Source organism: Apteryx mantelli, chromosome 4 (genome assembly GCF_036417845.1).
Source record: "Apteryx mantelli isolate bAptMan1 chromosome 4, bAptMan1.hap1, whole genome shotgun sequence".
Classification (NCBI taxonomy): Eukaryota; Metazoa; Chordata; class Aves; order Apterygiformes; family Apterygidae; genus Apteryx; species Apteryx mantelli.
The window spans coordinates 39,192,028-39,208,711 of record NC_089981.1 but is presented as its reverse complement, the minus strand read 5'-3'; the positions used below and the strand labels follow the sequence as shown (position 1 = coordinate 39,208,711).

Sequence of the window (16,684 nt, the reverse complement as noted above, 5' to 3'; positions counted from 1 at the left end):
CAAGATATGGATTTTGCTTACATAAGCTGTAAAACTAATGACACTGTGTTAAGCATAATGCTGAATATCAGTACACATTCCAAATGAAGTACTAAGCTTTTTTTGAATGTTGCCAAAATCTACATCATCATTAACGGGTGATGCATTCTGGTAAGGTTTGAGACTTTTGTTAATATTATTTTTTTAAATAAAATATGACATTTTAATTTTTTCTTTTTGTTTCTCTGTCAGTTTCGGTACAAGAAGAGAGTGTACAAACAGTTCAACCTTGATGAAAAGCAGCTGGCTAAGCTTCATACAAAGGTATGCCCAATTTACTGGGGAAGTTAGCAATTGCCTAGTTAAAGTGACATGTCTGAGGAACTGGCAGTAAGGAGGAGTTCATTACCACGCGGGCCAATTGCTGAAGGACAAACAGTGTGTGCTCCCAGGACCAACAGGGATACGTGAATTATGATGTGGAAACTTCTGTCCTAGAAAAATATCCTGATTTGACTCTTCCATATCTATACAAGCAATTTTAAATGAGCTTTATTACATAAATATAACATGTTTTCAGCATGCTGCAAAAATGCTCATCTCTGTCATTAGACTCATTTGCAGGTTAGAATAGTAATGATTACCTTACACCATCCTGATTTCATACTGAATGAATCTTTTAGTCATTTTTCCTTAAAGCTGGATGTGACAGATTCTTCTTACTGTATTTGATTTTTGAATATTACAAACTCTAGGGTTTGTGCTCTCCATAAAGAGACTCTCCAGGAATGTAAATTTGCACTGTTCAATGATGGCAACAGATACATACTGACAGAAGATTTCATTTTTAGTCAAAAATGTCTTTTTGCAATCAGAGGATAATTCATTTGTCACTCCTTGTTTCAGGCTAATTTGAGAAAATTTATGGATCATGTCCACCATCTTTCAGTGGAAAAAATCACAAAGATGTTAGACCGAGGACTGGACCCCAACTATCATGACCTAGAAAGTGGAGGTCAGAACAATAAAATTTGCAGCATAGTAGTACCTTTGGTTTTCTTCAACATAAAATGATATAACAGGTTAAATCTTACCTATTCTTTCTGCTGCCTTTATAATCTCAGGGTAATGGAATCTGCATGGTTTTGCTGTTCAAGGGGATAAATTTATAATTTATGATTTTCTTCAAGCAGCATTTTTAACATAACATTTTTTAAAGCTCATAAAGCAAATGTTCTTTATTTTATGAGTTTACTCATCTTTTCCTTGTGCATGCTTTTCTCTTCTTTAGAAACTCCGCTAACTTTGGCAGTTCAGCTTGACAATACTGTAGAAGTGATAAAAGCTCTGAAAAATGGAGGAGCACATTTAGACTTCAGAGCCAAAGATGGAATGACAGCTCTGCACAAAGCAGCTAGAGCCAAGAACCAAGTAACCCTCAAGGTAAATGCTTTCAGTAGCAGATTATACATTATTTTATACAGAAAAATATGTAGAGAAGAATGCTTTCATGTAATTGTTGTAGTGTCCCCAATGGATCCTCTAATATGTGTCTGTTCTAGTGCTTTCTTGTGGCTTTTGACTTTTAGGATTTGCTTTTGACAAGAGGCCTTTTTTTTTCTGAAGCTGACTTTTTCAGTTGGAAGAAAAAGTGGTGAAATTTCACCTTATTCGTTGATAGATTGGGGAAGATCTTTCTGAGGAAATAGGAATAGCATTATTGTTGCTTATCTGTCTTTGAAAGCAAATGCCAATAGCATGGATTACACATTGTATCTTAACACCTTATTTTCTCTGTTCTTTGTATTCTAACTGGTGCTTTTAAATCACCTTGATATTAGAGATTAAATCTGGTGTTTATGGCATTTGCTTATTTACTTCTGACAGATATTCAAATTGCATGACATCTTTGATAAAGCATCCCATAACTGAAAAGGCAAGCGTGTTTTGAAGGTGATGCGACACTTTCAGAATGCCAGTCCTGAATTTATTGGGAGGGTGGAAATCGGGCATCGTCATTCATCCTTTCCTTGCTAGCCCGGTAGACTCCTTTCAATCCTAATTTTTCTGAGGTCATTCCTTGCTTAACTTGATCTCTGCCACAACCCATTCTATCAGCTTGCAAGCAAGCAATAAATATAATAATGGGAAATATCAACCTAGTAAGTACTTCTTCAGTTAGAGAAGTTCCTTTTCAGCTAGAAATCCCTCCAAAATATATTTTTTCACAATCTGTAATTGCTTTCAGACCCTTTTAGAGCTTGGAGCATCTCCTAACTATAAAGACAGCTGTGGCCTGACACCACTTTACCACACTGCTGTCGTGGGAGGGGATCCTTATTGCTGTGAATTGTTACTTCATGAACATGCTACAGTCAGCTGCAAAGATGAAAATGGATGGCAAGAAATTCATCAGGTGGGAAAGATGACTTTTTGTCAATTGAAGCCATATCAGAAAACGTACTTTTCCTATATGTTATAGGTACAGAAGATGTACTTCATATGTTCTATTGTTAAACACTATTTTAAAGGCCATGCCTTGGATATGTTTAGTCCATGCACATACACATATGAAATTACTTCTTTTTTCTGCTTGCTTATTACTTTGTGTCCTGCTGTGGTGAATTAAAAGTCAAAGCTGTTCCTGTGGCGTTTTGTAATACTGAAATCCTATGGTTACTATGGATTTTGCTGCAGAATTTGCAGCTCTAGCTGGCAGTTAAGCATATTTACGCAATGGACCCTTGGAAGTTTGAAGTTTAGCGTTCTCTTAGTGGCACACCAGTGGAAAAGTGTAACTTGGTCTTTTTGTTAGATGCCAGTTTTAGTTTCCCTGGTAATGCTTCTCGTGTCTTTGTCAAATGTACTTGGTCTTTGGTGAACTTTACAGGGAAGATTTGGATTCAGGATCCTACTGCTTGGATCCTTCAGCATGTTGTACTGAGGGATGTTGAACTTGTACAAATTCACAATTTGAGTTCAGTTTGCATTGCCTATGTCAGTGCAAAATCAAATTCTAATGGCTTTTATTTTGCTCTTCATACATGGGTCTTCCTCCCCTCTCTTACAAATTCAGGGGGTGGATAAGCATGGTAACGTGCTCTACAAGGAAAAGTGACCTAAACCCCAGAAGATTACTTTTTTTGTGGTTATCAGGATATCCTGAGTCAGCTGTGGTGCCAGAACTCATCAGGCACTGGCATCTCAGTCAGCTTCTCCGTAACTGTGAGGAAGATAAACTTCCTTCCTTGCCAAAGGCCTTAATCATATCTCTGCAAAAGACCTATGATATTTGGTAAGAAGTTTTTTAAGCAAAACTTTTCTCTGAAGTGTTTTATATGGTGTTTTCCAGAAAGGTATGAATATTTTGTAATGCTTGTATAAAAGTACACTTTATTAGTGTGTCTGTGCATGGTGATAAACTCAGTAATTTATAAGTTTAAAGTCTGAAAATTCTAGCAGTCCTAATATCATTACAGCTATTTTCTGCCTTTCCTCTGTATAGATGTATTACTGAGTTTTCATAAAAATGAACTGGTACAGTGTGATCAGATAAATACTGGTAAGAGTAATCATCCTTACAGGGCTGCTCAGGTTACCTGACAAATAACTAGGTTCACTTTCTTTGGATGTCCTTGTCATGTTAATATATAACCTGTTTTCTTTTCTTTGAAAAAGAGGTGAATGGCTTTAATACTGAGATTTGGGTGTGGATTTGAGCTTTTTAAGTGTGTAAGGGTGTTCAGGGCTGGGTTGTTTGGATCCAACTCTAGTAGGAAATGAAAAGAATTAATTTACTACCATTGTTTCTTTTGATCCCATTAGAAATAGAAATGACTGTAGTATTGATCAGAGAATTATGTGGAGTCCCTGAAAATACAGAGAAAAATTCCCTCTTTTGAAAACTGAACCAAATGTGCTTATGCTAATTACTTCCCATAATGAAACTGAGCTTTCCGAAAACCATTTTATTGGTTGTAATCCTAAATAAATCACTGAAGTTTACATCTGGATTATGGGCAGTCTGTTCTCAGTAATCAACGGTATAAGCATTCCTCAGCGAAGTGTGAAAGATGGTGATGTGCTACAGTCCCATCTGTTGTTGTCTGTGTGAAGAAGGTAAAGTTATCTTGCATGGCAAGGAAGCACTCAGTTGTAAGTTTATTTTTCATTTGGCTAGCACAGTCTTTACCCGTAGAAGTTAAGGCTATGGGTTACCCTTACAGTAAATGGGAAAAGGAAAGGCATTCTGGTGGCGGTTCATGCTGTGATAGAACAGGAATAAAATGAATATCCCCAGGAGATACCTGCCTCTCCCCATGGACTATCGAGGGGAGCCCTAGCGAATGGGTTAGACAGCTCGTCTAATGGGCAGGCTACTGTACTTAGGGAGGAGATATCCCCCGCCTTATCCCCCCTACTTGGTGGTTGTCTCCAATGTCTCTCAGAAAGCTGAGTAAGCTCTGGCAAAGGAAGAAAATCAGCGGAGAGGGTCCTGGTTTTGGTTCAAGCTTATTGTAGTAAGAATAGAAAGCTGGCATTGAGTTGTTGCATTTTAGGAGATATATTAGTAATTACACCTGCACATTCATATCTAGCTGTTGATTGACTTTCAGAAACTAGGCAGAACTGGTAACTCAGCTGCTAGCTGTGCAGCTGCTATAATCTCCTCTGCAGCCAGGAGCACAGGTACAGTTTGGTCCTGTTTAGTCCTTTTGCTCACTGTTGGATGATGTCTTTCTGGTGCCTAATATTAAAATGTTCCTGTTCTATTCTCAGCTAATGTAATGTTTCCAATTTTTGGCAAATAATTCATAAATGAACAAGCTATTTAATAAATATTATTTTTCTGTGTGTTGAAGTCTAAAATTAGAGGAAGAAAAGATGTAGTGATTAGGATACTAGTCTGAGATTTGGAAAATGCAGTTCATTCCCAGATGTGTCTCAAATTTAATTTGTACATTGGGCAGTGCACTTAAGTTCTTAGATTCTTTTGATCCAAATCGCAAGGATGTGTAGGTGATCTAACTCCCACTGAAGTCAGTAGAAAGTAAGTACCTAAAACAGAGTGAAAAATTTTGCATGTCTGCATCTCTCAGCTTAAATTCCATATTATTAAATAGAAATGATACTCATCTCAGATGGTATGAAGATAAAAACATTATAGTTTGGGAGATACTCATTTGGTGTGCTAAAAGGAAGAAATGACGCAAGTAGATAAGGCTGAATGGAAATACTGTGACTTTCTTTAAATGTATTTGTTAATCAGGAAAGTTTCAAATTTCAGCACACTCTCATTCCATAAAGGTTTATTTCCAACTATTCAAGGTCTAACATTTTATCTGGGTGACTGACAGTATCATTTGATGATTTTTTTTTTTTTTCCTTCTTTTGGATCACTGGCCTGTGTATACCGTACTTCTACTGACATCACGGAATCTAGAAGATAATTATTTGAGCTATTTTGGCCAGATTTCCCCAAACTGTTTTCACACCTTAAAAGCAGGCTTCAGAAATCTGATCATCTTTAGTGCCATCTAGTGGATAGCTTTCCACAAATTTGCAGGACAAAAAAATTAGTGTTCTGTCGATTTACTTGTCACATTAAACAGTTACATGTCTTAATGGATGAAGAGTAGCAAACTTTGTATTTTCTTGAAATTTTACATTGCGCTTCCTCAAATACTTAAGGATATGCTGTACTTATGTACAAGACTCGCTGCACCTGAAGAACATTAGGTTTACAGGTGAATATACAGATCTGGGCTTAGGCCTCGTATCTAATCTAGGGGTGGTTCTAAAAAGTAGGCCCTAAGTAAAATAAAATCTTCTCTGCTAAAAAATGCTTACCTGGAATGCTTACATGCTACAGCTAGGTTGTATAATAACCAAAAGTATGAATGCATCTCCTTACAGGCTTGTCGGTATGGGCATGTCCAACATCTAGAGCACCTGCTCTTCTACGGAGCCGACATGGGTGCGCAGAACGCGTCGGGAAATACAGCGCTGCATATCTGCGCCCTTTACAACCAGGTGAGCTGATGCTCTTCTGTGCCTGTATTGCACTGATTTAACTGCAAGTCCAGTGCAGGAGGATCGTAACATGTGACATAAAGGTTCCCAGTGGCAGCTATGGGCTAGGCCTCCCCGTGAAGGATGTCAGGGTCAGAGGCTCTGCGTCCTTTCTGTGCCGTTAAGTGGGAGGGGTGTTTTGCCTCGGTGGGACCGGGAAGTCCAGTCCAGCGGAGACTGGAAGCAGGTGCTGAAAGAGAATGACATGTAGCCAAGAAAAAAGGTATAATTGAGGTACAAATTGACTTGAAATCTTTAATATCAGTCCATGCAAACAATGTCTGTCTTTGTTCTGTGGAAGAAATTTCCTGGCTAGATGTTAGATTTTCCTGAGCTGTGGTTTCCTCACTTTCAATAAATATATTTTGGGGTAGGTTTCCTGTTAGTATGAATCTACAGAGGTAAGTTACACTAAAGAAGAATTTGTTTCGTTATTAATACAGCTTTTAAACAGTGATTTTTAAAAACTAGAAGGGACCTAATTAAAAAAATATTTTGTTATTAGTGTTTTAGTGACTGATTACAAATAAAGGTGCTTATTGTAAATAGCAAGATTATACTTTTCATTTGAAAATAACACCATGCATTACTGGATTACATTTTTTATTATCATATCTAAATACTTGCTTCCTACTCAGAATTTCCTGCTATTTTGCCAAAACTTAAATTCAAATTAAATAAGAAGTATGTGGAAAATAATGTGAAAATATATCTGAATATTACACAGATGTCTGATTCTCTGCTGTGTACAGATTATGTAGTCATTTACAAATAATAGAACTGTTTTGATTTGATAGCATTCTATACTCTGCACGGATGGGACAGGGAGGGAATGAGTTTTACAACTGTGTTAAAACACAGGACGTACGATGTTACATTGAATTAGGAAAGCACAAGTCATGAGATATGATTGTAACTAGTGAAACATCTGTTAAAGCATCTGCTTCTTAATTACCATCTCAGCTGAAAAAGCCTTGTCAAAGCAGATTCCTTTAATATGGCTAAAATACCCTCGACTTCTTTGAAAAGACAATTTTGGGAATAACTTGATGTTTTTCAAGACTGTTGACTTGATCTGTGTGTTGTAATTGATACCAATTCATAAGAATCCAGTCCTGGAAGTCTTTCCCCTCAATGCTGACTCTTGCTTGAAGGGCTCAGCATATCAGTGGGAGCAGTTTCACTGTGGGCTGCTCGCTGTGTCCCAGCTGACTTCAGCAGGCCTGTGGCTGTTACGTATCTACATTAAATTAAGATTTGCCAGGATCTCTGGGCTTAACTCGGTTCACTTCTGCGACGGTAGGTATACGAAGCTTTTGTAAGTTGGCAATTGTCTAAATTCCTAGAGGGCTTTGCAGAGAAATGAAACTCACCTTCATGTTAACAAAAATTTTGCATGTAGGCCTCACATCTGGAACTTAACACAGGTAACTATAATGCATCCATGATAATTTCTGTTGAAAAAATACTTTAAAATGTTCACTTAAATTTCATTAACTTCTGCTTAGCAAGAATTTTCAAGTCTGGACTATAATCCACATATGAATTGAAAAGCTTGAGCTCAGCTCTACTTTTTACCATTTTATTGCAGTATTTTCATGGTTATAGATTTTTATAAGGTCATATGCTTTTAGCCAGGGTTGCGCAGTATGATGCAGAAATTGGAATAATCGTGTGCAATACCATATTTTTCAGGTAGAGATGTGTTTTCCTCCTGACTTCAGTGGAAAAAATTATTCTGTGCAAACCAAGAGTCTTGCATTGAAATTTCCATCTACAATTTTTCAAATATTTTTATAGTTGCTAGGTTTGACTTTGTGACTGGAAGTTTTAACATCTTGTTGACCACAATATCATGATTCTGTTTCCTTTAATCAGGGAAATGTAAAAATAAATAGTTACTGATTTTTCTTGGGATGCTGTGAACTATGATCTCTGACTTTTTCAGCGTTCTTTTTCTTGAAGGATGTTATTAGCTAACATGGAAGGAACTGTGTTGACCTTTCTGGGTGGAGTGAATGGGAAGGACAGTGGTGTCCTTTTTACCTCTTGATTCCTGTAGATGGAGTCATTACCCATTTGATTTTGCCCTCCCTTCTTCCCTGGGGAATTTTCTTGGAATACTTTTTAAGTCAGTAATTCTGTCTTCGTGAATGTCGGCTACATGCTGATCTGAATAAAGTCTTGTTTTTTCAGTTTCTTTGTGGCCCTCCAGTCACTCAGTGAAATCTAGACAGGTTTTATGGCTCTATATTTTGTGAATAAAGATGCTGGGATGAAGCATGCCTTCTTTCAGATAACGGATTGGATTCTGTATGAGTACTGTTGTGCTAATAAATCAGTTAATTAGCACTCATGGACAAGAAATTGAATCTTATCTACTGGCAAGCCCATGCTACTTTGTAAAATTGTTTTTAATCCTACGAAGGCCGCGTAGCTACTGCATATTCAGTGTATGTATGATATAATGAATGAACAATACTGAGCTCTCAACATCAGAAGTTACTAGCTTGTCAGAGCTGTGTGATGTCTGACCAGGCGTTATGGCATTGACTGGAAACACCTTAACAGCAAGAGCTCTGAAGTGTTGAATGTCAAGGGCATCCTTATTTCCAGTAAATTAACAACAAAAAAAAGCCATTCAAATCACTTTTGGTGGTGGCTTTTTACTTATTCTCCCTGATTTTGCATGGTTTTTGTTGTACTGCATACAACTGTTAAAGCTACATTTGTAAATCAAGTGCACAATTTTAAAATGTGTAACTTTTTTGGTTTAGCAATACTGAATCATTTATCTTGATAACCAAATGAATAATCAGGCAATAAAATACAGTATGTTTCTTAGTGTCATTTATATCTTCAAGTCCTAGATCGAAACAAAATTGTGCATTTTAATACTAACAGGCTTTATTAACATTTCCGATATGTTTACTAAGCAGCATCTAGTGGAATGTGATTCTTATGGAATATAATATAGTGTACAAACCTAGAATCACTCCACAGTCAGTCAGCAAAAAATTCTTGGAAAAGTAACCCTTTTCGGAGTAAGAAGAACTGTAATTCTTTCCCCTGGAGGTCTTCATTTCGATTGCAGCATATTTGCTTCTCCTTTTTGAATGATTACTAATAAAGAACGCAACAAATTTAGAAAAACATTATGACTTTTTACACGTCGGTTTAGATCTTTCCCTGTTCAGAGAGAGAGCGAGAACACACCTAAGGTGCAGATTTCGGTGCAAGGAGATGAGACTATATTAGTTAATTGTATGTCATTAAAAATTACTGTATGTATGATGATTGCTAATGTCCTACCTGGAGATATGACCCATTCTGTTGTTTCAGTCTGTTATGCAGAATAGGAAGTGGGCGGACAAAAGAACATCTTTCTGGAGAATTGAATCTTGGTGAAGGGGTAGGATGGCCTCCTTCCCAGATGTGTTTATGACAACCCTGTGATGAGGGAGACTTAATGGGATCAGGAATCTGGCGTGATAAATTGGAAAACACAATGAGAAAAATGATTTTTAATGACAATCTCTGCATGTTCACTTATGACTCAGAATCTAGTAAATAAGCTTCATTTATGTCACTGAAATAGTTAAATTTTATGATTATTTTCTCTGGCTGTCCATTTACTATTAGAAATGAAAGGTAGCACGTTGAAATATCTCTTTTGCTGAACTCCATAACATAATGTGACTAGAAATCTGAAAAGCATAACAAAATTAATAAAACTGTTTATAACAAGGAAATATAAAAACACTTGGAAACGTGAGCTGATCTGCATAAGGTCCTCAGGTGAACATTAAAGGTGACATACAGGAAATACAGTGCTATATATGGATCATGAGAAAGGCCAGTATTCTAAGAAATATGCCAGAACTACAGAGGATTTCTAGCAGATTATAGTCAGTTATATTTTACAACAGCACAGGCTAGTGACTTAAGCAATACAGTGTATCAGTCCAAGAAGAAATTGAACTTAAGGGATTTCATTTGCAGATTTTATCAGTTCAGAGGACTTGAACTCATACTTTTCTCTCATCGTTAGAAGAAGTAAAACTATATTGGATTTTTGCTACAACTCTTAGTATTTCTTAGGGAAGAAAGAGAAGTCAAGACTGGTCAGTACAATATGTATAGCCAGCCCAAATATTTTCAGGCAAATTTTCTTAAAAAAAACAAAACAAAATAAAACAAAAAAACCCCCAAACCCAAAGAATCAGTGTTGCATACATTAAATCTTTAGCATTGAAGATGGTTGGAAAAAAACAGAATAAGTGCATACAAGCGGTAAAACTATTTTGTTTACTTTTTAGCACTAGACTTACAGGCTCATTTGTCGTGGGTACTGTTTACTGTACCTTAAACAGTACTGTTTTTCCCTGCAAACAGGCAAAAACTGCATGAGTGTCAAGTTCCATTTTGAACTAACACATTTTCCACAAAATCTGATTTGTTAAATATGGAATTTCCGTAAAGCAGTTTCTTGAAATAATTAACAGGTTTACCCTTCTACAATTTTCAGGAGAGCTGTGCAAGAGTGCTGCTGTTCCGGGGAGCTAACAAGGAGATTAAGAATTACAACAGTCAGTCTCCATTTCAGGTAAAAAAAAAACCAAACAAACAAAGACCAAAAAAACCCCCTCCCCTTCTTCCCCCCCAACAATAATAACAAGAAAAATCCCTTACTTTTTCTTAACATCTGGACTTGCTTTTTTTGGAGAAGTTACACTGCACAAGGCTGAAAATAGCTGTAGAGTAAGATAAACTGTCATTGTGAAAAATGTAGCTTCTGTATAGTGCAAGTGAGGATGGCCTGGAATAACCACCTGTTGTCCCATTTTAGATTCCTTTAGATTAAATGCAGACTTTGTGACTTGGATCCATTTCTTTACCACGAACCCAACACTTTAAAAAACATTTCAGACTTATTTTTTAAGGTGGAAAGGATAAAGTATTGTTGGCAAAACCTTCCTTATTCTGTGCTAAAATGAATGTCTTTGGGAATGAGAGGAAATTTAAGCATCCTCCCCTTAGCTGAGGTGGTGACACTGTCTTTGAGTGTAACAATTGTGCGAGCTATTGATGATAAGACTTGAAATAGTTGGTGTCCTGTGCTTGCACATGCCTTGCTTTGTGGTTATCACCGGTCTAATACAGATATGCAAAGGGTGACTCGCCAGCTAAGCTTTGCTTAGTTCCTATTGACTTAGCCAAAAAGAAGCTCTTCCTTCATTTACTTCATGGTGAGATGTGAGGCCAAAGATCTGGGATATGTCTCAGGGATGGGGCTGATTGAATGTACTGCTAGTGGTGAAAGTTGAGTCTATCATCTGTAGCACCAAAAGAATAAGAAATCTTTCTTTGGATTAGTAAAAACTTACTAGATGGTTTTTCACCATTTTCTCATATTAAAGTACTTTTGGATTTTTAATTAAGCTTTTCAAATATAAGAAAATTGTTGAAAGAGATGTCGGGTAGCCTCTGATAACCTTAAGCTCTTATTTCTGATATAATCTTGATCTGGATTTCAGTGGAACATTCATAATGCAAGCTGATGTGTGAGAAATAGGGGTGAAAGCTTTAATGTTTTAAGAAAAAGTAATACAAAGAATTCTACTCTGGTTACAGAAAATAGTATTTTTGAGAGAATGATGGCATAGTACCATATAAAGGAACTGTGCAGTTGAGAAACATGCAGGGACTATTTCCCAAAACTGAGTACTCTTTCAACAAAAAGAAATCCTGTTTTACTTTTACATGTTATTATATCTTTTCCATTACATCCTTGCCCCATTTGGGATAATGCTGGAATTCAAAAAAGCCTATCCTTTCTGTCATGCTTTGACAAGTGAAATAGTTAGAATATGAGCCATGTCCATGTGGGTCTCTGAGTTGATCCCTCAAAGTTTATGGGTAGATAATATCTCTGAGTTCCAGGCTCTTAAAAAGCTAACCAAATAATTCTACATCAGTTGCATTAGTTCCATATTTTGGAGGTTTTCTGGGCATAAGTTGTGACTCTTCGGAGTTTGAGTTCTGCCTGCAAATTGCAGACAAAATTCATTGTTTTCTCTTGGGACTATTTCCCACAATTAAGGAAACAATGCATTAATAATGTGATTTAGGTATCATTTTCACACTGCTAATAGTTTGCCATCTAAATATACTAAGCACAAATTTGCTAAGTACTAGATAATGTTTAGCTCTGTACATTAGAATTATGGAGGATGAAATAATAATAATTGAGACAAACTAATATTAAATGGCTTTTGAAAATTGATTAAAAAATGAAAAAGAGAAACCACTGATTAATTGGACAGATAGGTTCCAGTATAGTCTCTTTCTTTTGAGAATTAGATTATTTTATTCCTTTATTTCTTGGTGATTCCCTTTTGCTTTGGGATTTTATGTGGGGAGGATGTGTGTAAAGCTGAATGATTTCCATTTGTCTTCCTCTTTGTACTGACTGCGGCAGCATTCTTGTTGTTCCTCTTAGAAAATACAGGGAAGGCAGGAAAGAAAATCTTTGTAACAGCTATTGCTGATGGTTTTAAGGCTTCATGAAATGAAGGATGACAAACCAAATAAAATAAGGTTAGGAAGTAAGCACAGGAGGCAGAAAAAAATAACCTTGGGAGAAGGGTTTAGCTATGGAAGTGCACTTGCCTGTGGCCTATGTCCTGCCACTATGGAATAAAGTCTTTCTGTTTGTTATCATTTTTTATATGTTAACACTGCTAATGTTTGGAGTTCTAGCTTTGGCTCCTCTCCTCCTAGTATTGACAATTAGGCTGGCTTTGTTTTCTAGACTGACATACTAAAAAAATCCCCAAAACAAAACAAATAAAAAACTTTCTATCTTTTTACTGTATGGTGTCTTACTTTTAGGCATAGGGAATGTGGGAAAAGTTCTAGTTTTTACAAATGCAGGGGGTAGAGAAAACTGTAATGGCAGCATTGCAATAAAGCACCATTAGAATTAATTCTTTGCCATCTGTCTTTATTTTGCTGACCTAGTCGATCAGACACCACAAATAGAGCTGTTATAAAATTATGCAAAATCCCCTTGAGTTAATAGGATTTTGCAAATTAAAAACATTTACTCAGGTAATCAGTAGCAAGGAACATCGAAGCATCTCATATGTACGTAATGAGGACTGCCGTAGCTGCACCATCGATTGCTTTGAATAATGTCCATTATGTTCTTTCTTCAGAAACCTAAACGAATCATTGTTTTAAAATTGCTGCTTACAAAACTCATGGTGTAGAAACTAGGCTTTTCTGTAAAGTTAGAAGTATCCAAACATGGAGAAATTTGTGTGTGGCTTTCCAGGTCTGCCAAAACTTTATTTTAATGAAAATGGGGACCAGAGTTTCATTTTGCATCTAGTGTTAGTGTCCAGTGAATGTAGTGTAATTTTACCAAAGAGAAAGTAAGTACTTCTTACCAGGTCCCTCCTAAAGAATAATGCTCATTAAGTATGGGTTTGCAGGGTCATAAAGAAGGAAAACCAGTCTGGGCTGATCTGTGCCGTTTAGTTCAGGTATCCTGCACCGTACTGTGTACACATCTCTGCCGGGGATCTGGCTATCCTTCTTTTTACCTTTTCATTGCCTAACAGAATTAGTATTAGAATGGCATTTGCTTGGGTATCAAGGCCATGATGAAGTGCATAGGTTTTTGTTAGCTACCTTTGAAGGGCTATGTTTCATCCTGACCAATTACTTGGCTCCATTAAGTCCGTAATCAGTATTAATATAGATGATGTTGCACCTAGCCTAAAGTCTGTCTGGGACTGGAGACCATAACGGATTTTCCTGATGGAAAGTACTCAGCAATAACAGAATACGGCTCAGCAGAAATCTCTCCGTATGTTTTTTTTCTAATGTGCGTTAGCACTTGTATGGACATGGGGTGGATCATCCCATTCTGTCCTTCCCAATTTGGTTCCAAGTAGATTAGGGCTCTTGCTGCATCACTGTCCTTGATATAAATGTGAGGGTTTTTTTGTGTATGTGCTTTTCTGTAGTAAGCTGACTACCAGTTAGAGTTAAGATAAAATCTGTACCACTTCATTATACTGTATTGCCAATACTGTTTATTAATCACTCCATTCATCCATCCCAAGGTGGCCAGGTAATCAAAGTATCTTGTATGCTAATTATTCTGTGCTAACAGATGGAAAAAAATCAGCATTACAGAGCTGGAGGTGCTAGCTAGTAATGGACTGTTTGTGATATAAATCGTGCTTGACCATTTTTTTGATGTAGCTATAATCAGAGCAGGTCAGTGCTTTCATTCACATCACTGAACTTCTTGCCTGTGTGCTTGCCATGTCTGCCAGGAGGACTAGCCTGGTGCTATCGCAGAGCTTGTAGAAACACACTGTTTGTCACCAACATACAGTTGCTAAATTACAGCTCTCATAAACTGGCCTATGGAACTGTAGCTTCAATTCCAGCTATAGCTTAGCTTTGAAGTTCCCAGTGTTTTTTAGATTTTTTTTTTCTGTTACAGTTTTTATTTTATTACTGAATACATGGATGGAAGCTTGTTTCTTGATCTTGTAGTATCAGCAAAGAGATGAACTAAAAACATCCCAAGATGTTCTTTCAGAAAATCCATGATGTCCTACCAACAGCCATAACTACTTAGTTTTCCCCACACCTTGTGTGCTACTAGATTAATTTAAAATAATTTCTTCCCTATCTGGCAAATATTAATCCAGTAGTTCAGGAATCTTAGAGTTTTGCAGTGTTTGTAAGCTATTGAAATTCTCTTGTGCAAATTCAGATGAAAAAGACACCTTGTTTGTCATATTTTTTTCTTTTTTCTCTCTCTCTTTTTTTAATGAACAGAAGCTCTATATGAATAATTCATACGTTCTCGTATGGGCTATAAGCACCTTGAGGCTTAGAGCTAGTAGAGATGATAATTAATCAGCGTGTTTAAAATGTAAGTGTTCAAGTATACAGAAGAACTACCCTGAGGTTACATTTAGTGCCAGCATTTAATGGCAGAGCTGTACCTGAGAAAGCTTTATCTATAGGATGTGCTTACTATGGACCATTGCTGTCCCTGATCAACATAGGTTCTTAATGTGCTTATATGATATAGACACCAGTAGGACCAGTGATCTTCCCCTTCCACTGCAGGTAAGGTTGTGCCTTTCACTGTTGGCAGTACATTTGCTTTCACTTGCTCATGTTTTTGCCAGCTTTGAATCATTCGAAATGAAATTTTCCATGCCTGGTGTCTCAGGCTGCATTGTTTGGAAAAACAAAATGATTCAGCCATTTGGAGTACGGATGAGGGGAAACGTGGTGTTTTGCTCATACTGAAAAGCTCTGTTGACCCACCTCTCCTCCTGTCTTCTCCCCTGTAGTGTTATGTTGTTTCGTTTAGTTTTGTTTTCTTTAGTTGCCCTGCATGCTGTCAGTGATCTGCATGTTAATGCCACGACAGTGTGAAGTGGTTTGCAGGCTGACTCGGATGCAGGGCCTCCAAAGCGAGACTTCCCGTGTGAGAGAGGGATTCAGAGGCTGGCTAGGGTGGTACAGGTAGGCAGAAGGGGCTTGCAGTAAGGAAAAGTGCAAGACCGGCAGAAGACCGCGACTGGGAGCCAGCCACCGAGCCCAGGGAGTGGAGGAAGACCAGGGCTGATGAGGGTTGTGGGGAGATTTCTAATCATCAAGGGCAGAAGAGAAAGAAAATCAGATTAGGGGGAAAGAGGGACTGGCAGGACAAAAAGAGTGGGAAGCCTCTGGTGGTGGAGACGGAGCTGGGAAGTCGGGAGAAGGGGAGGTAAAAGAGCGGAGGCGTGTGCAAGACTCCCAGCCAGGTAATGGTTGGTAGAAGAAACGTCTCATCTGTTACCCAGCACGTCACTGGCATGGCTTCCTAAAGCCCAGTTTTGCTTTATTTTACTGTTGTTCTGCATTTTGCAAAGTCTCTTTTTGATGGAATATATAGGCAAAGGACAAGAAGTTATTCCCAGGTATTTTTTGCCTCTGACTTATTTTTGAAAGTGTAAAACTCATATAAAGCTAATTTTAAACCCCAAAGTCTCTGTCCAGTGCCTTAAAAAGGCATCTTTACAAATATAAAGTAGAAATGTTTTCTCTCTTGATGTAAATTATATAATTTACATTAATGGAGCATATCAGCTTTACACAAGGGACTTGGTTTTTTGCCAAGTATTTATTTTTATTCTAACTCTTTCCTAAAGCACCTGCGTAAAGAATGTATCATTTGAATATCATGTGTATTATTGACAAAAAGTGTATTTTTTTTCTCATGATGCATGCTGCCTTTGTCAGACTTGCAGCTTTTTCCAGCTTTTGTCCTGATTTGAGTCAAATCATGGAATTTATTCATACTCATTTTGGTTCTTCTTTTTTTTTTTTTTATTTTAGGTCACTGCTTATGTTAAGAGCTGTGTGTTTTGCAGTATACAAATAAAAGGTAAAAGACAATCTGCCCCGGAATAGTTTAAAATCTAATTTACACTTATTAATTATTTGTGATCCAATGTAAATATCAGTATGAAAATATTTAATCTTGTAATAAGAAAAGTATTAGCAATAATTTTAATAAAAAATTATAGAGAAAGGCTTCTTAAAGCTC

At 37.1% G+C, this 16,684-nt stretch overlaps 1 protein-coding gene across 1 annotated transcript in view; it reads left to right on the top strand.

Moving 5' to 3' along the window:
• SHANK2 (SH3 and multiple ankyrin repeat domains 2) overlaps nt 1-16,684 on the top strand; it is a 328,166-nt gene that overhangs the window by 26,625 nt on the left and 284,857 nt on the right. Inside the window, exons 4-9 of the mRNA XM_067296273.1 lie at nt 232-303; nt 886-994; nt 1,271-1,422; nt 2,228-2,395; nt 5,896-6,012; nt 10,580-10,657. Of these exons, the coding sequence (XP_067152374.1) occupies nt 232-303; nt 886-994; nt 1,271-1,422; nt 2,228-2,395; nt 5,896-6,012; nt 10,580-10,657 (696 nt within the window). The remainder of the gene's footprint in view (nt 1-231; nt 304-885; nt 995-1,270; nt 1,423-2,227; nt 2,396-5,895; nt 6,013-10,579; nt 10,658-16,684) is intronic.